The sequence below is a fragment of the Hemibagrus wyckioides genome, linkage group LG10 (assembly GCF_019097595.1).
Source record: "Hemibagrus wyckioides isolate EC202008001 linkage group LG10, SWU_Hwy_1.0, whole genome shotgun sequence".
Lineage (NCBI taxonomy): Eukaryota > Metazoa > Chordata > Actinopteri > Siluriformes > Bagridae > Hemibagrus > Hemibagrus wyckioides.
The window spans coordinates 3,252,304-3,275,563 of record NC_080719.1 but is presented as its reverse complement, the minus strand read 5'-3'; the positions used below and the strand labels follow the sequence as shown (position 1 = coordinate 3,275,563).

At 43.0% G+C, this 23,260-nt stretch overlaps 1 protein-coding gene across 8 annotated transcripts in view; it reads right to left on the bottom strand.

Annotated features, from left to right (window-relative positions):
• The window catches only part of LOC131360335 (polyamine-modulated factor 1-binding protein 1), a 169,884-nt gene that overhangs the window by 60,042 nt on the left and 86,582 nt on the right, over nucleotides 1-23,260 (bottom strand). For 7 of the 8 annotated variants that reach the window (XM_058400665.1, XM_058400664.1, XM_058400663.1 and 4 more), the window contains 6 exons: nucleotides 22,871-22,921; nucleotides 20,642-20,725; nucleotides 18,755-18,901; nucleotides 15,305-15,388; nucleotides 13,481-13,636; nucleotides 11,186-11,260 (listed from right to left, as the gene is read on the bottom strand). In XM_058400665.1, coding sequence (XP_058256648.1) covers nucleotides 11,186-11,260; nucleotides 13,481-13,636; nucleotides 15,305-15,388; nucleotides 18,755-18,901; nucleotides 20,642-20,725; nucleotides 22,871-22,921 — 597 coding nt within the window. The remainder of the gene's footprint in view (nucleotides 1-11,185; nucleotides 11,261-13,480; nucleotides 13,637-15,304; nucleotides 15,389-18,754; nucleotides 18,902-20,641; nucleotides 20,726-22,870; nucleotides 22,922-23,260) is intronic. The other variant, XM_058400670.1, reaches the window with a different exon arrangement.

The window sequence follows — 23,260 nt, the reverse complement described above, 5'->3', positions numbered from 1 at the left end:
GGTTTGAGGTGCAGTTGGTGTTCCAGTTCAACAAGGTGTGAGAGTCCGGGGTCTGTGCAGGACGCCCGAGGTCCTCACCATGCCTTCACGGAGCTTGCTAAAACAGGATTAAGCCTCTTAGTTCAAAGCGAAGGCAAACTGTAATGCTACAGTGGACACGGAGAACAGTTTTCGGTAGAACCTCAGGGGTGCCAATACTTTCGCCCGTACAGCGTATACAAATAAAATGAGAGCCGTCAATACAATTCTCACCACTCTCCTCATATTAATGTGTCTCATGCTGTGTTAGAAATCACCACAACACTCGGTGACGACCTAATTTGGAGCCTGCGTGTAATGTTTTCCGCTGCTAATTAGCGCCGTCATTCCGTTCCAGAGCCGATATTAGCCGGGAATACAGAACACTGTTACTTTAATTCCCTTACAGCATACATGATAGATAAAGAACTCCTGAGACTCCTGGGACGGAAAGCTAACAGACGGTTCGACAAAAACAAAACGACGGTTAGAGGTGAGAGCAAAGACACTGGGCCTCAAGGACAAGCTTTTTCCTCTTCTGCTCTGCCAATTATTGCTGATTAGCGCTGATTCGAAAAACAAAGCTGCACCGCAATGTAAATCGAGCGCGCTCTCCGTGCGGACGCCTCGCGACACGGATGACGAGGTTTAAAACACTTCTATAAATATATAAGCGAATTCAATATTGAATGTGCCAAAGCAGCCAGGAGCAAAGGGAGGGGGGGTTCGAGGAAAAGAAGGGGGGGGTGCACAGACGAAGACGCAATTACGGATCTAATCAGAGCTTTGTGCGTGAAGGTGCAGCTCTCTCCTATCTCGTTCCCATTTGCATCATAACGCGGCGTGCAATATTAATTTCCGAGTTTACTGCTTATTGGAAGCGCAAAGTAGGAAAAGCCATTAAGGCTGCAAATAGGAAAGCTATTTGCTGTCACACGGATTCGGCTCTATTAAAGAAGGGGAAAAAAAAATCTTGTTAACCGTTTGGAATTAGAGTCATTTTTGGCGAGAGGCACTCTGTAGCAGGGCCACAGAAATAAGTAATCATGCCCGGTTTCTCCCTCTCCCTGTCAGTCTCTCTCTCTCTCGATTTCTTTTCTTCATTTATGGAGAACAGCAGGGACGAGGTTGGAGGGCGTCAGGGGTGAGTAAGTGCATGTACAGGCAATTAAAGTTGCTATCTGTTTGGCTAATGCGCACACAGACAGACGCACTCTTCCACACGGCCTGGGGCTCAGGAAAAGAGAGAAGGAGAACAGACGCCGGCTGGTCAGCTGATCTCTTGGCCCAGCCTGATCTCGGTTATTAATCCAATCTTCCTGACTGCAGCCGAATCTCCACTCGGCTGGCGCGCACGTCCGAAACGAACATTATCACCGTAAACACATTAGGTTTATTGGTTTGGAGGACGCTTTTATCCGAAGCGACTTGTAAGCAAGTCCAAGCATATAGATGGACGGGTGAGGATTAAGGACCCTGATCAAGGGTCCAAAAGTGGCTCTTGGGAAGATGGTCAGGATGAATCAAAGCACTGGCAGTCACTGGTAAAAAAAAAAATAAAAATAAAAAATGATGAGATGATGGGTTCAAACGATGGAGGGGGAAAGGGATTTTCTTCTCGCTCGAAACCTTGGGGAACAAGTTCACTTATCTAGCAAGGCTTTTCCCTAATGCCATTGAATTCATCTGGAATTGCGCTCGACAAGCCAATCTAAGCAACATTAATGAAAAATTTTGAAAAGAAAAAGAAAAATCCGCAGCTTCACAGTTCAATCTCGTCCAGATGGACGTTCCTCTCGCGTCTGGTCTGTGGTCAGGTTTCCTTCAGGTTGTCTGGTCTGTGTGTAAAAATGTACCGGCTAGACCAAATTGCCCCTTGGTGTGTACGAGTGTGTGAACGTGTGTGTGTGTGTGTGTGTGTGTGTGATGGTGATCCAGAATATATTCCCATTCTCACAGATCCCTGGGACACCGGACATCATAAACAGGCTCAAAATGACCTCATGACGCCGTCCTATATTTGTTCTTATTATTTACTAAAAGCCAACGAGATTCTTGACATGATCATGACTGAAGATTGTTAATTAGATATTTTACATGACACGATCTAATGACAAGAATCCAAACAGACAGCTTTATGATCCTTTTTTCGCATCTTCAGATGAAGTCTAATAAACGTCTCAAAGGCGGTTTCTTATTTCCGGGAACAGCGAGCACCCAAAAGCCTGAGCAGTGGCACGGTGTACGAGCGCATCTCTGTTTTAATCTGATCTCTCGACATCACAGCTCAGCTCTAGTAGAAAATCAGAGAGAGAGAGAGAGAGAGAGAGTGAGAGGCGATTTATGGATGCTCCATCTCTAAGGTCCATGGAGGTGTTTTATGGCGGGACCTGCAGGGCCCATTAAGGCAGCCTGCGGTGCTCTGAGTCGACCACGGCTATCGATCGGCAGCGCCGGGCCCCGGCCCTGGCCTGCCTAGTTAAAAACTGCTGCGTATGTGTGTAGGGAAATGAAAACAGGAGGCCTTGGTGTGCAATGATCTGTGTGTGAACGAAACGAGCGGGCTGAGGAGACAAAAAACAGAAGAGGGATTTTAAATCTTCCTCTGGCTGCGCTGGCGTGAAGTCGGCTGTGCTCCGGGACTGAAAGTGGGCTCTGTTTCCTTAAAGAGGAAAATGAAAGCAGGGAGAGAAAAATGGATAGTTCTTGAAACGGCAAGTAAGTGCAGATTATAGTCTCAGACACACACACACACACACGCACACGCACGGAGTATGACCCTGGAAGAGGCGCAGTAAGGCTTAGCAAGTAAGAGAGCGCATCAGTGTTAAGTACAAATAGATGAAAGTAGAGCTAGGAATAGAACATGAAGAGCGCTGGGAGAAAGAAAAGCGTACTGAGAAACTGCCAGACTGAGTGACTTAACACAGGAAGAACACGTGTTGCGTTAAGCTATGGTGTGTGTTAAACACAAGCAAAAACCATAAACCTTCCAGCAGCCCAGGAGTAAAGACAAGGGAAAGAGAAAACGTCTTCAGTACAGTCGAACGAACATAACTAATATTTCTGCTTAAAGACAGAAATCAATAAGGAAGGACACTTGGGGATGTGCTGCTGGAGGAAAATAATCAACAGTATGGTGTTATGTGAAGCGAGAGGAACCACCACAACACTGATCATTTTCCTATAACAGTGTGCCCTGAAGTGTTGTATTCATTTTCATATGAGAAATTATTCAAATCTTTACACTTTATTAACAAACAATAATAATAAAAAAGATGCGGATTCCCTGGGGGAGAGAGAGCGTAACTCCTCTGTCCTGAAGGACCTTCCTTTATCAGAAGCTTTATATCTGACTGGTAGAACACACTGACACTGGAGACTCCTTCCAAAAATGTTCAGTATTCATTTCGTTTCAGAATCCATCCATCCATCCACCCAACCATCCATCCATCAACCAATCCATCCATCCATCCCCCAATCAACCAATCCATCCATCCATCCATCCACCAACCAATCAACTAATTTTATCCATCAACCAACAAATTGATCCATCCTTCCATCCATCCATCAATAAATGCAATTTATCTGGAACATTTAAGATGCAAGACCTTGTGAATCAGCTGTTACCATAGAAACGACAATGATTTAACAGGCTACGCTCAAGACACGATTCCTGTCTCCTCTGGTCAAGTCTGATTCAAGTCCAAGTCAGGTTTAAGGTTAAGAGTCGTAAATTCAATACGCTTCGATTCCATTTTATTTTATTTGTGTATTTTTATGATGGTGCTTTTAACAATGGACTTTATCAAAAAGCAGCTTTACAGAAATATAAAGATTCCAAACAAACTGGGGAGGAAACCTTGAGAGGAACCTGTCCTCATCAGAACGACACCAGATAGTGTGATTGTAATCAGTTCGAGATGTGAAAGTGTTCCTCAGATCAAGAAAACACTTATCTGATGTGTCTTTGTATCCATGGGAAATATCTTGATTTTTTAAAACACATGCAGCTTTGAGAAGTCTGAGTTGAGCTCCGAGCCTCGAGTCGCCCGAGCTCCGAGTCACCTGTCTGAGCTGTGTTCACTTCTTTAATAAAAGTTTGGGATTCCGAATCCTGATCTCTGGGCGTGAGAATTTTGGGTGAAGGAGTAGTGCTGGTCTGGGGCCGCTCTCGTTAGCGCACCTCTCTGCCACCGTTAAGACGTTTCCATCAGAATTAATTGAACGACAGATTAAAAATAAATTAAGAAAAATGCGGCAGGAGAGCGCTTCATAAATCACGCCGGCCGAAGGCAGGAGCCGGCTCCCCGTAATTAAGCGCAGACTATTTATTTTCTCCTGACGGTATAAATTAGAATTCAGACGCTGTGATTATATTAGGAGAGTGTCTGTCATGTGGAACTGCTGCAGAACGTGTGGAATATTTTAAGGGTACAAACAGGGGTGAGGGAGGGATGGAGGAGGAGGGGGTTTGGAGGGCAAAAAAATGGTATTAAAACTCGGAAAAAAATGCACATGCACAGCACAAGAGCGACTTTTCCATAAATGAGCGTGATGATAAAGGGAATGTGTTTAATAAATACACGGGTAAGGAAAAGTTGTGGATGAAGGTGTGTGCCAGCGTGGTGGCCGTACACTGCCTCCTCGTGGGCACCGTGCCCTGGTTGGCTCTGATACAGAAACTCAATCCCACACACACACACACACACAGCATCTGCAACAAGATCAACTCATTCAAGACATATAAACCAAAAAAAAAGCTTAAAGGTCAAAGTCTATATGCCATAAGAACATTTCCAGAGGAGGAACATCTTCAACAAGCAGCACAGGAACCACAGAGGAACCGAAGCTGATTTTAGTTCCCGGAGCAAAGGTTGTAGGAACCTGTTTAAGTTCCTAGTCCGATTTCCAAAGTATCTGAGTAGGAACCTTTCAATCCTGTTAGATCTTCGTAGCAGACTTCAGTGATTGGCTCTTCTCGTATCAGAGGCCACACCTACATTACCTATGTTAGCAGTCATGATTCTGGAAATGTACTAAAATTAACTGCAAACCAAAACTACTGACACTGATAGCAACATTTTTTTTTTTACTCTGAATACAAGATAGAAAACCGTGAGCTGATAATAAGTTTGTTTTTTATGACCAAAGACCCCACAGACCCCCCACCCACTGGTTTCAGGATGCTCGTGGTTCTGAGGTTTACTAAAAAAAGACAATAAGGAAAAAAATAAAAGAGGAAGAGTTATGTAAAGACGAAGCAGGGGCTGGATGTGAAAGCTTTTAAACGGTGCAGGACAGAGCGCTGAGGTGTGATGTTATTCTCCAGCGAGAGCACAGAAAAGGCCAGGCGATGTGTGTGAGTGCTCCTGTCCCCACGGCCACACACACACGGGTCTCTGTGGAGGACAGGCGCTAGACAAGAGGGGGCCACACACACTTCTGAATTCTGGGTTCTCTGAGCCCATGTCTTCAGCTGCTTTGGCTTGAAGACAGGAAGTAACAGGAAGTAGCACTACAGTCAGTATAGGAAAAGAAAGACTGTGTGTTTGTGTGTGTGTTCTCAAAGCAGAAAACATGTCTTAGGAGAACCTTCTAACATTAGAGCAAAAAGCACAATCGTGAAGGTCCTGGGAGACAAAAGAAAAAAAAGAAAGGGGGTGGAGTCAGACCTGATCCGGCTCCTCCTACCTGAGCCAAAAGACGACGGGGTGGAAACGACTCTGTGTGTGTGTAAAAGAAATAACTGTTTCTGTGTATATATATATACACAGCATTGTGTGTGAGTTAAGGTAAGGTGGTTTCGGTTTGTAGGAGGAGTTTATGCAGATCTGACTCCACCCCTTTACAGACAGTGCTATATTATGTTTCCGCCTGTAAATGTGTGATTTGGATTAAACTCCCTTTAAAACACATCTGCATCCTAGGATTCACTCACTACATGCTCTGTAATGCCTTACAGACAGAATAAGACAGGTTTTGTTTATGTTTATTTAGAAAGTCGATCCTTTTGAGGTAGATGAGATCGGACATGCATTCGATTAGAAACATTTGTGCGATTTCGCTGAAACACCACAACTTATTCTGTCCATTCTGTCATATACTACATTCTCTACTGTTTCTACACTGAAACATTTAACATCCTATTACCTCTTATCCTGTTTATTATATCTATACATTAATTCCTTCTTAACTTCATTGGGCCTAGCAGGAGCGGCCAGATTTTCATCTCACTGCAAAATTTTGACTCTTGATACGTCACTCTGATGTGTAAACATATGTAAATATATTATAATAAATATATTAAATAAATAAAGAAATTCATTCTGACACCTAACACACACACACGTATCTTTTCAGTGTACAGCAAAAACACAATAAGTGGGTAGACATGCGCCAGAGAAAATCTACTCAGTTGCCACAAAGTGGGCTGTGATTTCTATTCCCAATCTGCTTATCTGGAGCAAAAACCAGTCGATTAAAAGCCAAGTGCGGCTTCCACTTGAGTAAAAGCATGTGGCACAAACAGGAAGGGGAGGGAAAAAAAAGAAAAAGAAAAAACCCTGACAACTTTGGACAGCGACCTATTAAAAGAGCTCTCTATATTCCTGGAGTGTGTGTGTGTGTGTGAGTGAGTATGTCTCAAAGGAGATGCTTTCCCTTTCACACACACACACACACACACACACACACACACACACACACACACACACAAGCAGGAGAGAATCCATCTCAGGAACGCATGACACGTCTCAAGAAAGAGAAAGGACGAGGTCGGCTGCTTCTCTGCCGGTGCATTAAGTCTGTCCTCTGAAGACGAGCTGCTTTAAAACAAACCCTGTGGCTTAGATAATCGATGACTTAAAAAAATAATAAAAATACATACATACACGCTGAACCAAAGACTCCACTAAAAAAAGAGACGGACAGAAGGAGAGGAAGGAAGAAAAAAAATAAACTTTTATCACAGGTCTCTTTTGTTTTTTCAAGGCTCTTATAAAAGGCTCCATAAGATGCTGCAGACATAACATACAAGTGTGTGTGTGTGTGTGTGTGTCAACAGGAAATCCCTGTAGTTTCAACCATCATATATCACGCCTGCAAGATGAGCTACTATCACTAGCTGACAGATCAGTACAGCTTTAAAAACTGTGGACAATGTATTAAAAAAATAAATAAAATTAAATTAAAAAGATAAATATATATATATATATATATATATATATATATATATATATATATATATATAATTATATATATATATATATAATTATATATATATATATATATATATAATATTATATATATAATTATATATATATATATATATATATAATTATATATATATATATATATATATAATATATATATATATATATATATATATATATATATATATATATATACGCTTTCAAAGCTGTACAGATATGTTAGCTTCGGATTTTAGCTTTTTTGCATATACATATATTTACTCTTTTTTAATTTAACATATATATATATATATAGTGTTTAATACAGTCTTAGAGTTCTGGTCTGGTCTCTCGAATAAATAAACAAACCGACAAATAAATAAGGAATATTCACACACACACACACACACTCTCTCTCATAAGCTGGTCCTATCACTTCTTCTCCTCTGCAGAACATCCACACACACATCCCTGACTATCACATTCTCCATGCTGCAAAGAACAGACTGTGCTTCTGGCTCTGCAGCTGGAGCGGCGCTGAGAGAAAGGGTGAGAGGTGCAGAGGAGAAAGAAAGAAAGAAAGAAAGAAAGAAAGAAAGAAAGAAAGAAAGAAAGAAAGAAAGAAAGAAAGAAAGAAAGAAAGAGATACGATCTACACGTACAGTATATGCTGCGGAAGAAAAAAGGTAGAGAGACCGATGCGTCTCTATGAGTATGTGTGTGTGTGTGTGTGTATGTTGGAGCAGTGCAGATAGAAAGAGATGCAGAACCTGGTTCCTCGGATGTTCATGATCTGTTTCCTGTCCAGAGTCTCATGTTATAAAGAAATATAAATAAGTAAGAATGGTACAATTTGGAAGAGGGGAAAAAACAACTCTTACAGCACACACACACACACACCCCTTGCCACATCAAAAGAAAAAATAAATCCTACACTGAAATGCACGATGCCCATCATGAGTGCGCCGAGAAGCTGCTCTCTTTCCATTATTCCCTCCCTTTTTCCCCTCTTTCCCTCTTTCCAGAACTCAAACCCTGGCTGTCACCCCAGCAGCGGCCATTAGGTGTCTCTCTTTCACTGTGCATGACCAGCGGGGCCCCTCCTCTCCCCGAAAAGCTTTGCCGTCTCCCCACATAATGTATACACCGTCATTTGAAAATGGCAGCTTTTTGAAAATTCACCTTGATTATCAGACATTAAAAGTGACTTCTCCGGCGCTGAGTGTCTGGCCGGGGAGGGGGGGGTGGCTGCAGACAGCAGAACAATGCGGCGCGCTCGGCATCAACGCCTTAACGGGCTCTGCAGCCGCAGGAAGGGGAGGCGGCCCTTTGTTCTCTCCCACATCCAATTATTTTTAACGCGCGCCTCTTTTCACAACAAGAGAGAATTTAATTTTAATGCAATCTCAGAAAAAAAAAAGAGAAAAAAAAGAAAGAGGGGGGGTGGGGATAAAGCCTGCATCTATTTTTGAAGGCTGGATGAATGAGGGAGGAATTAATCAGGACAGTACTTACATAAAGAAATGGCAAAAACCTAAAATGTTTGCTCTGATCATTTATGGCTAAAATATAGCAAAAACCATAAAAACGGGTTTGTAAGTAAAAAAAAAAAAAAAAAAAAAAAAAAAAAAAGAGAGCCTCGTTGGAAGGTATGTCTCCAAATATTTTTCTAATTGGACGAGCACTTTATCTTGCTGTCAGAAAGGCAGTAAAAATGCGTGCCGTTCCCAGAAGAGTGCAGCGGCTCCACGGCCGGCCTTTTACTACCGCAATGTTGTGTGTCTGATATATGCTCCGGCTCTAACCTTTCATCACAGCCCGCAATGCTCATGCCGCAGCCGACACACGCTCGTGTGCACCGAGGCGAATGCGCGTACACGCTGATGCGCGTCACCTGCACAAGGCGACACGAGCGGTGCGATTCGCCGTGCAGCCGAGACGAGCCTGCGGTCGACGAGAAGGGATCCGTGTGCGGCATCGGAGCCGTAGACAGAGCTGGGTTTGGGGGTTTTGAGCTGGCGTTAGCTTCCTGCTACGCTTCAGATGTCATGTCGGAGGAGGGGGGGGGGGGCGTGTGAGAAACAGTGAGAGAGAGGTTAAATTAGGATCCTGATTCGCTCTCGACGCTGCTGTAGCCATCTTAGTTGCAGCACAGCCAATTTACTCTGCGGTATGAAATGATTGTTTTTTTCCCCCTCCTTATCAGCAGCGAGGCAGCTCCTAGAATAGTGAGAATTCACAATGAAAAGCCCTTCGTCTTTGTCCTCAGGACTAGTAAACACACACACACACACACACACACACACACACAAAATTAAATCCCCACTCCTAGGGTGTACGCCTAACTGCCGGTGTGTGTGTGTGTGTGTGTGTGTGTGACTCGCTCTGCAGCAAGGCAAAAGCAATTCTCTGGTGGTGGTGAAATTAAAGGGCAGAATCCAGCCTGTTTATGGCTCACGCGCCGCTCTCCTCTCAATCAAACGTTTTATTGGCAATCATTCGCCACGCGCTGGACCCTAACACTCCTCCGATGGGGTGGCAGCGTTGGGGAGCAGGTTCGGCTATGAAGAGGTGGGACAGTGGTGGGGTTGGTGCTGGGGTGGAGGGGGGCAGAAGCACAGAGGTACCCACTGCACCCCCATTACAGAGCCTATCAGACCCAATTACTCTCACATGGAGCTGGACTCTTCATTAACCCCCATAAAGGCCCCACTAGCTGGCTATTTCTGAGAGCACCAGTGGATGTGTGGACTGTAGGCACGGGGAAAAATACACACCCAGACAGACAGACAGACAGATGTCTGTCCTAAAGGTTGTGTTCAGACAGACGGGCGAATCCGAGTTATTTTATATAAACCTGATTTTTAGACCCAAGTGTTTGCATGGCATGTAAAGTAACCAAAATCGAGTCTGTCGTATTTGCTTACAAGACCATGCCGGTTGTCATAGCAACGCTGCAGGTAAAGATTTTTTATTTTTTTTGAACATCCCTGTCACAGGTTATGTTCTACCTCTCATACATGATGCTGAAAAACTAAAAACAATGGCTTTCGAATAATAATATAGTGTTGTATGTCCTAACTAAACCAACACAATAACACACACACACACACACAAATGTGTTTTCATGCAGATATGCAAGACATCTGTGTTTTGCAGATCTGGGTACCTCTCACTTGAAAATAAATAAATAAAGCATGCTGGTAGGTGATTGATGACTTTAACTTGCCCCTAGGCTCTAGGTGTGAGAGTGTGTGTGTGTGTGTGTATTCCCACTACATGGCCAGAATTTCCAGAATCCACCACAACCCTGACCAAGACAAACAAATGTACGTTCTTTAGCGTGGAAAAAAAAAACGAAGTCAGACCAAACAGAATGTCTGATCAATTTTAATCCGATCTGAAACCAGATCAGATTAACCAGATTAAGCTTTTCATGTGCATTTTGCTCATTGTTTAAACAATGATCTGATCAAATAAAAGAAACCATTTTTATTTCAAATAAGTATTAAATACCCCCCCCCCCCCAAGTTGACCGTAACCATGAATACCGTCATAACAGCACTTGCTTTTACTGCTGGTCTCCTGATGGGATGTGACTAGAACAAAGAGTTCCCTTGCCTCCTGTTTGGACCGGTTCTATTCTTTCTTTTTTAAACATGCGTTGGAAAAAACGTCCAATGACACCGCTGTCAGTTTTTTTTTCTTTTTCTTTCTTTCTCTCCTTCAACACAGACTATATATCATATTTCATCCTGAAGTGCTGCCTGGAGATTGTGTGGCTCGTCATTATGTCTAAAGCACGTCTGTTTTTATTCGGATGAATGTGTGCAGGTGGATTTCCTATCATGTGTGAGAGGACCTTCCGAAGTTCTCTAGAAGCTCTTTGGAGAAGCAGACGGTGTGAGGTGAAGTGGAATGAAATGAAAGGAGGAGGAGGAGGAAGATGGAGGCGAGTTTGGAAAGGCACCTACTTGCTGATTGACGCATTGGTGCTGCAGTTTCAGCCTGGACACCTCCTCCTGCAGCTGCTGGATCTGTTCATCTGCCTGCACGCACACACACACACACACACACACACACAATCAGACCATTTCAAACAGTGAATGTTGAATCATCAAACAAAAACATTTCCGAGGTGAGAGAATATCCAGAACAAAGATGGCGACTCTGAACAAATAAAGCAGGGGAGAAAATGGCTACTCTGTTTGCTCATAATGAGAAGTGTAGATGAGGGAATAGAAATGTGTGTGTGTGTGTGTGTAAAAGTGTGTGTCCGCTCTCGCATCAGGTCTCCCTGCTCTGTACTCTTCTCATGTCCGCTGTCAGTAATCTGCTCCTGAGCCAGCACTGCTGGGATTAAGAGCAGACAGGAGATAGAGGATATATGCATCATTAATGCACCGCACACACACACACACACACACACACACACACACACACACATACACAAAGTCAACAAAGGTGAATTTATACACATCACCTTGACTATAAAGAAAAATGAGGGACGTATATAAATAAATATGAGGCCGTAGTGCTTGTGTTCTCCAGATTGGAAAAGGAGATTCTGCTACGCTGCACAGTTTCTTGACAAACAGGATGAACAATAATCCTTTCTCCACTTATAGCCCCACACACACACACACACACACACACACACACACCGCTAACAAACTTTCTGATGAGTAATAACACAGTGTCGGCTGTAGAAAATCAAGGCCATTCAGGCGTCGTGAGTGTGTGTGCGGCTGAAGCGGCTCTCCCGCAGGGCGGTAATGGAGGCCTGGGCCGAGAACCCGGAGCGAAGGACTTATTTCAGGCTCGGATCCTCGTCCGTTCCGCACGCGTGCTACGGCGCGATGCGGCGCTCGCCAAATTACAGCCGGACACCGGGGCCACGCTGAGCGGTGCAGATTAATGAAAATAAAATTGCTACCTGTGTACAAATGAAGGGCTTCGCTTCGGCCAGCTGCCTGGTAAATGAAGTTTAAGAGCTTTGCTAAAGAAATGCGCTCTGAATTAAGCGACTCGGGGATAAGTGGTAGGTGCATATACGTACCAAGTAAATACCATCCAATTTAAATCAAAGCTATTTTTATTGTAGGGGGGGGGGCATGTTCGTAGAATGGAGGACGTTTCAAAGAAAAGAAAAATGAGACATGGAGTTGGTGAGATTATAACGGGTGTGAGTCGTGCGATTTTATTTTATTATGATTTTTCTAAGGAATAAAACACTTTGGAGGGGAAAATAAGAAAATAATAAGAAAAGTTATTGATTGCAAACACAGAAATCGATCATTTATCAAAAAGAGGTGTTTTATTAAACCTCTCAAACCTGAGCAGTTTGACTTTTTGTATTTATTCGAGAACAAAATGTACTTTTTATCCTTTTGTAGTTACAGGTAATGTTGGGGAACATCGAGAAACAAGATAGTTCTTGTGCTCACTTACACTACAGCAGCTCTAAACTGCTCCTGTTTCTTAATCTTAATTTCTTTAAGTTAATTAGACAAAAAAAACCCTGATTGTTTTTGAGAAGTGGCACAGAAAGCACAAACTTCACTGGAGTGCCGCGAGTGCCAGCCTTTCCAGCAGCTCCCTGTGTACCTTGATATTTATCATGTTTTTCTTTTTTGTGTGTGCTTTTTTATATTTATTTTATTGTAGGTTATTTGTTATATTTTTGTTATATTTTGTACCCTTAAATTCGGGTATTTAGTATTTTTTGTAATATTCCTTTCTTGTTTTATTTATTACCTTATTACCTGTGCTTGTGGATACTGCTGGAAGTTGTAAATTTCCCATTGGGATGAATAAAGTGTCTGTCTGTCTGTCTGTCTGTCTGTCTGTCTGTCTATCTATCTATCTATCTATCTATCTATCTATCTATCTATCTATCTATCTATCTAACTTTGTCAGAAACCTTACAGACAGTCACAAAGACTCCTTTCATAAAGCGTCTCCTTACAGAACACAACTTGTTCACAGTGTATATTACTCCACACGCTAAAGCCAAACACACACTTGGTTATTTTTATAATCTTGTTCTCTGGTCATGATACACGCTGCTCATTTTGTCTGCTGTACGAAATTCATTACCGATCATCTTACTTCTGCAGAATCAGCATCGGATCGGTAATGAATTTCGTACAGCAGACAAAATGTGCGGTGCGTATCATGACCGGAGAACAAGATTATAAAAATAACCGTGTGTGTTTCAGCGTGTGATCAGTGAACAGTGATGCAGGTATGAAGTGACAGCTTCTTACCCTCTCCTGGGCCTCCTGAGTCCCGTCTTGGCAGTCGCTAAGCCGAGCCCGAGTGGCTGAGAGCTCTGCCTGAAGCTCCCTGAACTTCCTCTGAGTCTCCTGCTCTTCTTCACTTCCTCTCTGTATGGAGCACAGCTCAGCACTGAGCTTCTCCACCTGCAGAACACACACACACACACACCACAGGAAGGGACTTAGTTCTGTTGCCTTTACACTTCTATACCTGTTTACTCTAATGATAATCCCTCTATCTGAAAAAGAAGATCCATTTTGAGTCACGGTTTCTTTCTCATGTTGTGTTGAGAATTTTTCATTGCCACTGGTTCCTCAGGTCAGGGCTGGGCGATACGCCAAATAATGATCCGTATCACACTAGGTCAGGTCACAATACACTTAACATAAATAAATGATGCTACATATTTTCTGCAAGCTTTGAATTTAAAAAGTATTAATCCTTTAAAATACTAAAAGAATACCTTTATATTGTGATAAATATCGTGTGCGCTGAAACGAATCAGATTTGATAATGTGATATTTTGGTGATTTAAAGCATCATCTCTTCCTCAGGCTCCGTCATTAGTGATCGAAATCTACATTTCTGCTCTGTGATGATGACAAAAGGGCTACAAGAATGATAAATAATCTAAACTCATGATGCAAATGATGCATTAATGCTGTTTTCCTGCAGTTGGGAAATTCGAAACTACAATAAAGTGAAAATCTGAGGCCTCATTTAATGCAGAAAATTAACCACGGTATCCAGAGTCACGCCTTGACTCTGCTGTTTCCACCAAAACTGGTCATCTGGAGCTCCACAGGGTCAATACAGGGTGGGGGGCGCTGGAAGCTGAAGTGGTTAAGGCTCTGGGTTGTTGACCGGAAGATCGGGGGTTCAAGACCCAGCACCACCAATCTGCCACTGTTGGGGCCCTTGAGCAAGGCCCTTAACCCACCCTGCTCCAGGGGAGCTGTATCATGGCTGACCCTGCACTCTGACCCCAACCCAAGGATGGGATATGCGAAGAAAGAATTTCACTGTGCAGTAATGTATATGTGACAAATAAAGATGACTTACTCACTAACTTACAATATCCATGCTACAACCAAAGCTTTGGTCACCAGTACCAATGTTTCAATGGTGCCAGCAGTGGAAATCCATGGCTGTGGACAACATGAAGTGTGTATCGTTCTCTGATGAGTCGACCTTCACTGTCTCTTCTATATGAAGGAGAGTTATGGTGTGGAGAAGGAGCTCGGAAAAAAGAAGCTCACCATCTGGACTGTGGTGTGCCCAAATTGAAGCATGGGGGTGGATCAGTGACAGTTTGGGCTGCAATATCATGGCCCACTACTTGTGCTAGACTACTGAAGACTACAGAACTATTCTGGAGGATCAGGTGCATCCTGAAGGTGTATCAGGAGGATAATGCCTCAAGACTGCTGACATCTCCATGACCTCCAGATCTGAGCCACTTTTGGAAGTCCAGCATCACGTAATGACCAGGCCACTGTTCAGTAAGAAGAATCCCTCTGTCCACGGTTCAGGACCTCTATGTGTCAATCCCAAGATGATGCTGTATTGGCTGTAAAAGGATGCCTTACACCTTCCTAATAAATTACTGTGGTCTAAAACCAGATGTTTCAGTTTCACTGTCCAACCCCTGCTCATAAAAAATGAATTAAATATAAAAAACAACAAAAACAAATCTTTATAAGCTCACTATGCGGCAGAAATCGTTATGTGGCCATTTTAATATTATTTTGTAATGGCATTTATAAACAGCGACCCTAGAGTCAGGCTATCTGAGGCTCCGTGAGCTTTACCTCGGACGCATGGAGACGTTTATATCCCAGCAGAGCTTCATTCTCAGCCTCCACCTGGACCAGACGTGTTCTCACCTCACGCAGCTATGAGAGAGACAAAACGTTAAACAAAACACGTTACTCAGCTATAAAACACCCTTAAACTTTTGTGCAGAAGTCTTGTTTAATAGCTTCCACATGTAAGATAAGAAGCTAGCAGGCGGTTCGTAATTAACATGATTTACATGACGCAAGGATTGGATTCTGTTCTAATTGCTTCATCAGTATGGTGATGGAGGTCACGTTTACAAAGATGACCATATAGTTGAAGCAGCTGGAATGTAACACAACAGGCGTGTGGCTATGTTATCCACTCCAAAAAAAAAAAACTGATGAAAGGAAACGTGTCTTCTGCTTAAAATTCCAGGACATGACGTCATATCACAATCTAAATATGATTACAGTTGTGGTCACTTTCGATCGGTCATCGTAGTTGGTTAGAATGAAAACTTTACACTTTGATGTTTCGGGAAAGTACCTACTGTACATCACAAACATTGAAGCGATAACCCTTAGCGCCAGAAATCATGAGTTTTTCATGCTCAGGTGCATCTTCTGTGTTTGGAAGCTAACAGATGTGTCTGACTGAAGTAAGAGGGAAGATCTCGCTCTCACTTGATTTCATAATCATGGTCAGTTATAAACATCTGGACACCTTGCTTCATCAAGACCGGGGGAAGAAATTTCCTGTTTGGCTCCAATTATCAATCATTCATTTCAAGCAAGTTCATTAAGATCACAAAAATACATAAAACACGGTTCCAGCACAAAGCACACAGCTCCATGAAGACATGGTGTGAAGGTGAAGGTCAAACTGGAAGATCTTGTGTGTCCTGCACTGATCCCTGACTCTGACTCAAGCCCACGGAACACCTTTATGAACTGGACCTCAACATCCTGACATCAGAGTCTGATCTCACTAATGCTGTTGCAGCTAAACGAACACAAATCCACACATCCAGTGGAAAGCTTCCCAGAAAGGTTCAGCTTATTATAACAGCAAATAAGGACTACATATGGGAATAGGACTTACACAAGAGGTCCGGAAATGTCCATTAACACTTTTTAGCAAATACACGATTTCTGGCTCTTTATAACCACCTACAGCGTTGTCTCTACCTCTTCATCAGTGTGGTGTGTAATGAGCTCGTCATGTTATCTGTTAGAAGTCCATCAAAAGCTCTGGACAGCTTCCTGACCCAGCCGTGAGAATGATTTCAGTATGTTCTTCATTTCTCAGAGGTGCTAAACACGGTTAAAATGTTATAATATACGCACAGTATGAACAATTTTGTGGCATTTTGCTGCAAAGTGAAAATTTCCTCATGTGTAAGGAGGCTTCTGGGACACCAGCAGTTGGGTTTTTTCAAGCGACTGATCATGTTCAGCTCTCACGACAGACCGTATAAATAGTATTATGCTTCAAAAGCGGCAGTCGTACCTCCTTTTCCGTTCTATTTGGTTATTTATATGCATCGTGTGGATGGAAAGGAAAAGAGGAAAAGAGAGAGCGCAGCAATCTGCTTGAGGCTTGCAGACTTAATGAGAAATGGACAGGTCATGCCTGTGCTGAATTACTTTTCAGCCTCCTTCCGCACGGCACGCTCTCTTTCTCTCTCCTCGCTCGAGTCTGCCGTGACGCCTAGCGACAGGTGACACGGCTGTTTCCTGATAGACCGCGCTGAGCCGGACTCTGATTGGTCAGCAGTTTTTGTTGTGTTTTTTTTTTTTCCCGTCAGGAAGGGAGGGTTGTAATATTCTTTGAGCTGCGGTGAAGCAAATCTTCCCCGGCTCCGGCGTCAGGCCGGGGGCATCGTCTTGTTTGTTTATGCATCAGACTGCTGACTGCTCACGGCTGAATTTTTTAGACGTACGTGCAAAATGACTCTTAATTCACAGGAGAGTGTGCTACTTGTATGTTCACTGGTCTGTAAATGTGTCTGGGAGACAAAGGACGAGACAGACGTGCTTGCCTGCTTGTATTTTTCCCTGCCCGTGCAGGAGTAATCCAGCTTTCTGGAACGTCTCGACACGTGTCGGAGTAAACGGTCAGCCTGGTAGACTGGAAAAGGGGCATGATCCACCGTCCTGGCATCCATATTACAGTATAAATGAAGCTAAATTAAAAACATCATTAGGAAGTGCTACACCATCCAGACATATTCACAGTAGGGATGTAGGCCTAAGTGATTATCAGTATATTATATAGATTGAACAGATGAATACAGAGGTGCACTACTGTGTCTTTTTTAACATATCTAGAGATCTGGATTCCACAGGACACAACAAAGACCCAAAAAAAAAAAACAAAGACACGTTCGTTAACAGGAACATACAGCATTTATTCATACATCCTTAGTCCCTGCCTGGTCAGGATCACAGCACTTTAAATTGTTTGTTTAGTCTAAAACAGGGGTGTCCAATCTTATCTGCAAAGGGCCTGTGTGGGTGCAGGCTTTCATTCCAACCGAGCAGAAGCCACACCTGAGTCTACTGAAAGCCAAGATCAGTTGATTAGCCAGTTGGAATCAGGTGTAGCTTGTGCTTGGCTGGAATGAAAACCTGCACCCACACTGGCCCTTTCTGGATAAGATTGGACGCCCCGGTCTAAAATGTTGGGCACCATATTTGTTAGGGATACAGGGACAAAAATAAGGGATTTATTAATTAAAAAAAAAAAGAAGACATGTCTCTTGTTTGAGAGATGACCTGGAGCGATGTAGCTGAGGCTGAGGAAGTGTCAGAGCTGAGAGATAGATTGAACACACACACACACACACCATATTGACACTACAGAAAGAAAGAAGAAAAAAAAAAAATTCACTGAAGCATTTTAAGCCACGCCCAATTCTAAAAAACAGATAATTGGAGCACTAAAAAGATCCGGCTACAGATACTGGCATTGTGTTCCACCCTTAAGTCACACACTTCAGTTCAAAGCATCAGCTCATCATCCACTCGCGCTTCACGCTAAACCTGGACGCGCTAACCTCTTGTACAACTCATTCGCGTTCGTAATTCACGTCTGTAATGAAGAGATCGAGACGGAACATGGAGAAGCATCACATTACATTTCACAGCGTATGGAAAACAATGAACATTAGAGCATAATGACAGCACTGGGCCCAGCCCTCGGTAACACACACATACACACACGTGAGCACGTCATCTCCATATCGATCATGAGAATGATCACTGCAATTACAGTGAAAACGTGACAAGGTGAGAGCTCATAAAAGGAAGAAGAAGAAAAAAAGAAAGCTATCTAAGGCAGATGTTGATGATGAAGTTGTGTAGACTTGCATACGCAGATTTCTGTTTATAAAAGAGTAGGTGTGTGTGTGTGAGACAGAGAGAGAGAGAGAGATTGAGAAGGCCTGAGCAGCCTGGGCCTGGTAGTGATCATCTTACCTGACCCTGCAGCTCTTGAGCGTTCCTCGTCTTGCTCTGGAGCTCAGTGCTGAGTTGCTGGAGGCGGTTGTGTCCTCTCCGCAGCTCCTGCTGCTTCTCCTGCAGCTCCCTCTGCAGCTCCCACAGCCTCTGCTCCTGGACGTCCAGCTATTGAACGGTGAAAGGAGGCAGGGCGCAGAGGAAGAGAAAAATCAATCCACTACAAAGAGCCTCGCCTCTTCCGAAAGCCTCCATGGATGCTACCCTAACGCAGAAAAGACACCGAGCCGTTCCTCTGTCCCTCCCTGCCTAACGTCCCGATTTTTCCCTCCTGACTGAAGGCTTCTTGCTGAATAAATAAACAAAAATCAATCCTTCTTAAGCGAATGTGAAATGGAGCCGTGCGTTCTGAGCGCGTCGTTTGCAAAAAAAGTAAACACTTTACAGTCTGCAACATTGTGAGAATCTAAACGATTAGGAAGCGGAAAAAACGTACGATATTCTGAAGAGCAATTCAGTGAAAAAGTCATTGTTTGGATGAGGAAAGTTTAGTAAAGGCCCACAGAGTCGCGTTGCAAAATAAATAATTAATCTTGTAATTAACACAGCGTTGTCACCAGAGAGAGAGAGAGAGAGAGAGAGAGAGAGGGGGAGGAGAAGAGAAGAGAGGAGGAGGATGACACAGAGAAGAAGTAAGGAAGGCAGGAAGGAAGATGTAGCAGACCCTATGGTACCGGTCCAGTCCAGCATGGTGGCAGATTGCTCTTTTGCTCCGAGACAAAATGTAAAAACGGAGGCCCCGGGATGATCCAGCCCGAAGATCAATTAATCAGCCATGTTCATTAGAGGCCCCGGAGTAATCCACGAAAATTCACCTCCACCTCCTACCTCAAGCACGCCTTCTTCACCTTCTCCTCCACTGACTGCGCTCTTCTGAGGACGAGCGAGGCAAAAGCGCCGTCTCTTTCCCAGGCTCCCCTTTTTTTTTTGGCATCCCACTCAAATTCCTGAAGGATTCGAGAATTCAAAAAATGTGAGGGAAAGAGGAATCTTTTTTCTTGGTTAATCCTAAAAAAAAAAAAAAAAAAAAAAAAAAAAAAGCCCAGTCTCATCCCTACGCTCTGGCTTTCGGTGTGTGATGCAAGCCGATAACCCGGCTCTTTCTTTCTTTGCCTTACAATCGCTCGCTCGCTCGCTCCATTCTCCCCTCCTAAACTGATCAATACTTCATTTAAATCGTGACATTAGCACACTACAAGTAGGGAAGAAGAAGAGAAAAAAAACACATGGAAAGAGTAGTGAAATGCCTCGTCTCATGGTGAACAGAAGAAAGAAGAAAGGGAGAAGAGTGAGAATATCGCCTTTTGTTTTTGTTCAGACTTTAAAGCGAACGGTGAAACGGATGCTAAAAGCGTTCGGCGCGGTTTTGATTGGAACTCCCCAGCCGCTCCCTGATCAATACTGCATTTGAATCGTGATGGAGGGTCGCCATCACACCATCACCCTGACGTGGAAATGAAATGCAAACACAGAAACGCCGCTGCTGTAATCAACGCGCGTCCTGGACGTTTACGAACGCTCTATTAAACCTGAGCGAAAGATATGGGACACTTACGTGGACCCTTGTGTTTGTCTTGGCACTTCAGAGCGTAATTGCACAATATAAATGCCCCCTCACGCATTCATTTATGCATGCAATTTACAACAAGCGCAATCAATACAGTAGGACGCAAAAATGCCATTGTGTTCGTGCTCGGCGAGACGCGCGGTGAGGAAGAGAAGAAGAAAATATATATGTTTATTTAGATATATATTTGTATATTTTGTATTAGTGAAACAGAACGAGGAAACCAGATGATTTTTAAAAAAGAAGAAGAAGAATTCAGTTCATTAGTAGACAGGATTTACCTGAGCGCTCTGGGAGTCGCGGGCCTGATGAGACAGAAGCAGATCCCTCTGGAGCTTCTGGATGCTTGAGTCACGATGCGTCAACTGCACGGTTTTCCCCAGACCGATAAAACGTAGAGAAATGAAGTAAAAGAAAGACAGAGAGAAAACAAGATAGAGAAGAGAAAGCAAAAAAGAAAGAGAGAGGAAAGAATAAGTCATGTGGGTATAAAGCCATGTACTGGTGTACACCTGCCTAATTCCCAAGCAAATAGCAATTAAGTAGCCAACACTAGTTATTGATCAGTTATTGATCATGGTGTGTGTGGTGAAGGGGGATGGACAGGACAGGACAGAAGGTTTCTCTCTCTGGGTCCGTAACATTGAACATGTAGACTCTCCTCTTTAGTGCTACAGAAGGATTGATTCTCTATTTTCGAGTTTTAAGACTTGAGATGAGTTGAATATTGACATTTCACTGATCAGGACTTACTCTGAGTCACGGTGTAGAAATAAGAGAGAATGACACAAAGCACACTCTGATGCTGGAGTTTATTGTGCAGAATTCCTACCAGTGTGATTAGAATTTATTGAGAGGATAGTCTGAAAAGGAACACCTTATTTTTATGAGGGTCCTAAAGCCAGATAGAAGATGAAAGCAGGTCTAGTTAACACCTCAATTACCAGCACTCTTTAAGAGTGCAAAAGTCTACTCATCTATCCAATTGTCCATCCACTCACCCCTCCACCTATCCATCCACCCATCTATCCACCACACCTCTTCATCCAGCCACCTGTCCATCCACTAATCTAGCCATCTATTTGTCTATCCACCCTCCCGTTTACCTACCTACCCATCCACCCCTCCATCTACCCACATCTATCCACCTGTCCATCCAACTCTTTATCCACCCACTTGTTTATCTATCCATCCACCCACCAGTCCATCCACCTATCTTTCCACCTGTCCATTTACCCATCACATCCTCTTACCCATGCAATCCATCCACCTACCTGTCCATCAATCTATCCACTTATCAATCCACTTATCCACCTATCCTTCCACCTATCTATCCTCCTCACTGTCCTTCCACCTATCAAACCACTTATCCATCTATCCACCTGTCCTTCCACCCACCCATCTATCGATCTTTCCACCTTTGCACCCGTCTATCCACCTATTTATCCTCCTATCTGTCCTTCTACCTATCAATCCACTCATCCATCTACCTGCCCTTCCAACCTATCTATCCACCCACCCATCCATCCACCTATCTGTGCCCTTACCTATCTAACCATCTATCTATTCTTTCATCTATCCATCCATCCATCCGCCTACCTGTCTATCCACCTCTCCATCCCTTGTCCATGTATTAAAACTCCTTTTTATGAATAGCTTTAATAATTCATAAAAAACTTAATACAATGCTAGCAAATATGTCACACAAAGCCATTTTAAACATCGAACCAATCACAACTTCTTACCTTTGCTCTAACAAAAATCATTCTCAGAAAATAAATCTAAATAATAATGGCTGAATCCCTGACACTTCTACAGAAGACTTGAATACAAAACAGTCAGTTATTTTTAGTTTAAAACTAAATGGAGGTGGACTGCTGAAGACTTTCAGTTGGCTTCTAGATGACAGTCCTTTTATTCTTTTACACCAAGGACCAGGATTTCTCAGCTCAAAATCTACTTGCCTCTGCCAGGAGGTTATTACTTATATTGTACTACCAACAGGATGACCTAATTAGTGCTAAATGTTATTGAAAAGGTGCCTGTAACTTTGCAGTACTCTGGTAAAACCTCACAATCTTATTAATTTATAATTCTTAATAAGAGAGGACAGAATGAGGATCACAAAAAAACATGGACAGACCCCGACACTGGCAGAGAGAAGGCCTATTTGAGAGAGTAATTTGGACTGTGATGCATAAATAGTCCATGTGATACTAAGTGGCTGATATTAGCTTAGGGTGCTTTCATGCTTGGCTCGACTACTGGAGCTTTATGACATTAGGCCTTTAGTGAAATTTGGTACCATAATAATGATATTTCCATTTACCTAAAAGGCAACGTCTATTCTGCTGATTGTGAAACTTGAAACAGGAAATGAACTAGCAAACTTTGCAAACACATTATCTGATGATTAGCTCTGAAAGCAGATAGCACCTGAGATTAGTTAAAGCAAACACTAGACTAGGTGGACTAGCCTCATGTGTGTATGTGTGTGTGTGTGTGTGTACCTCACTCTTCAAAAGTTCTAGTCCTCTTTCAGCTCCGTGATCGCCGGACACCTGAAAAGCAACAAGGCAAGTCAGGAAAGAACAATGTGTTGTGAACGGCAGGAGAAAGCATCGATAAACCACAGAAATCTAGTTCCATCTGATGTATGAATGAAGTGTGATAAATGAAGACCAGTGTTTGGAATCGTAAAGGTATAAGCGATTATAGATAGCTTACTTCATGGGACAGGAAATAAATCATCATCCCTCACATTCTAGGCCAGGTCAACTTTTTAAAATCTTTCAATGGATGGAATTATACATGAAAACCTTTAATTTCATGTTTTTTTTTTTTGCATACACTCAACTTTCAAGTGCTTGACATATGTATTTTCAGAATTCCTTCATTGT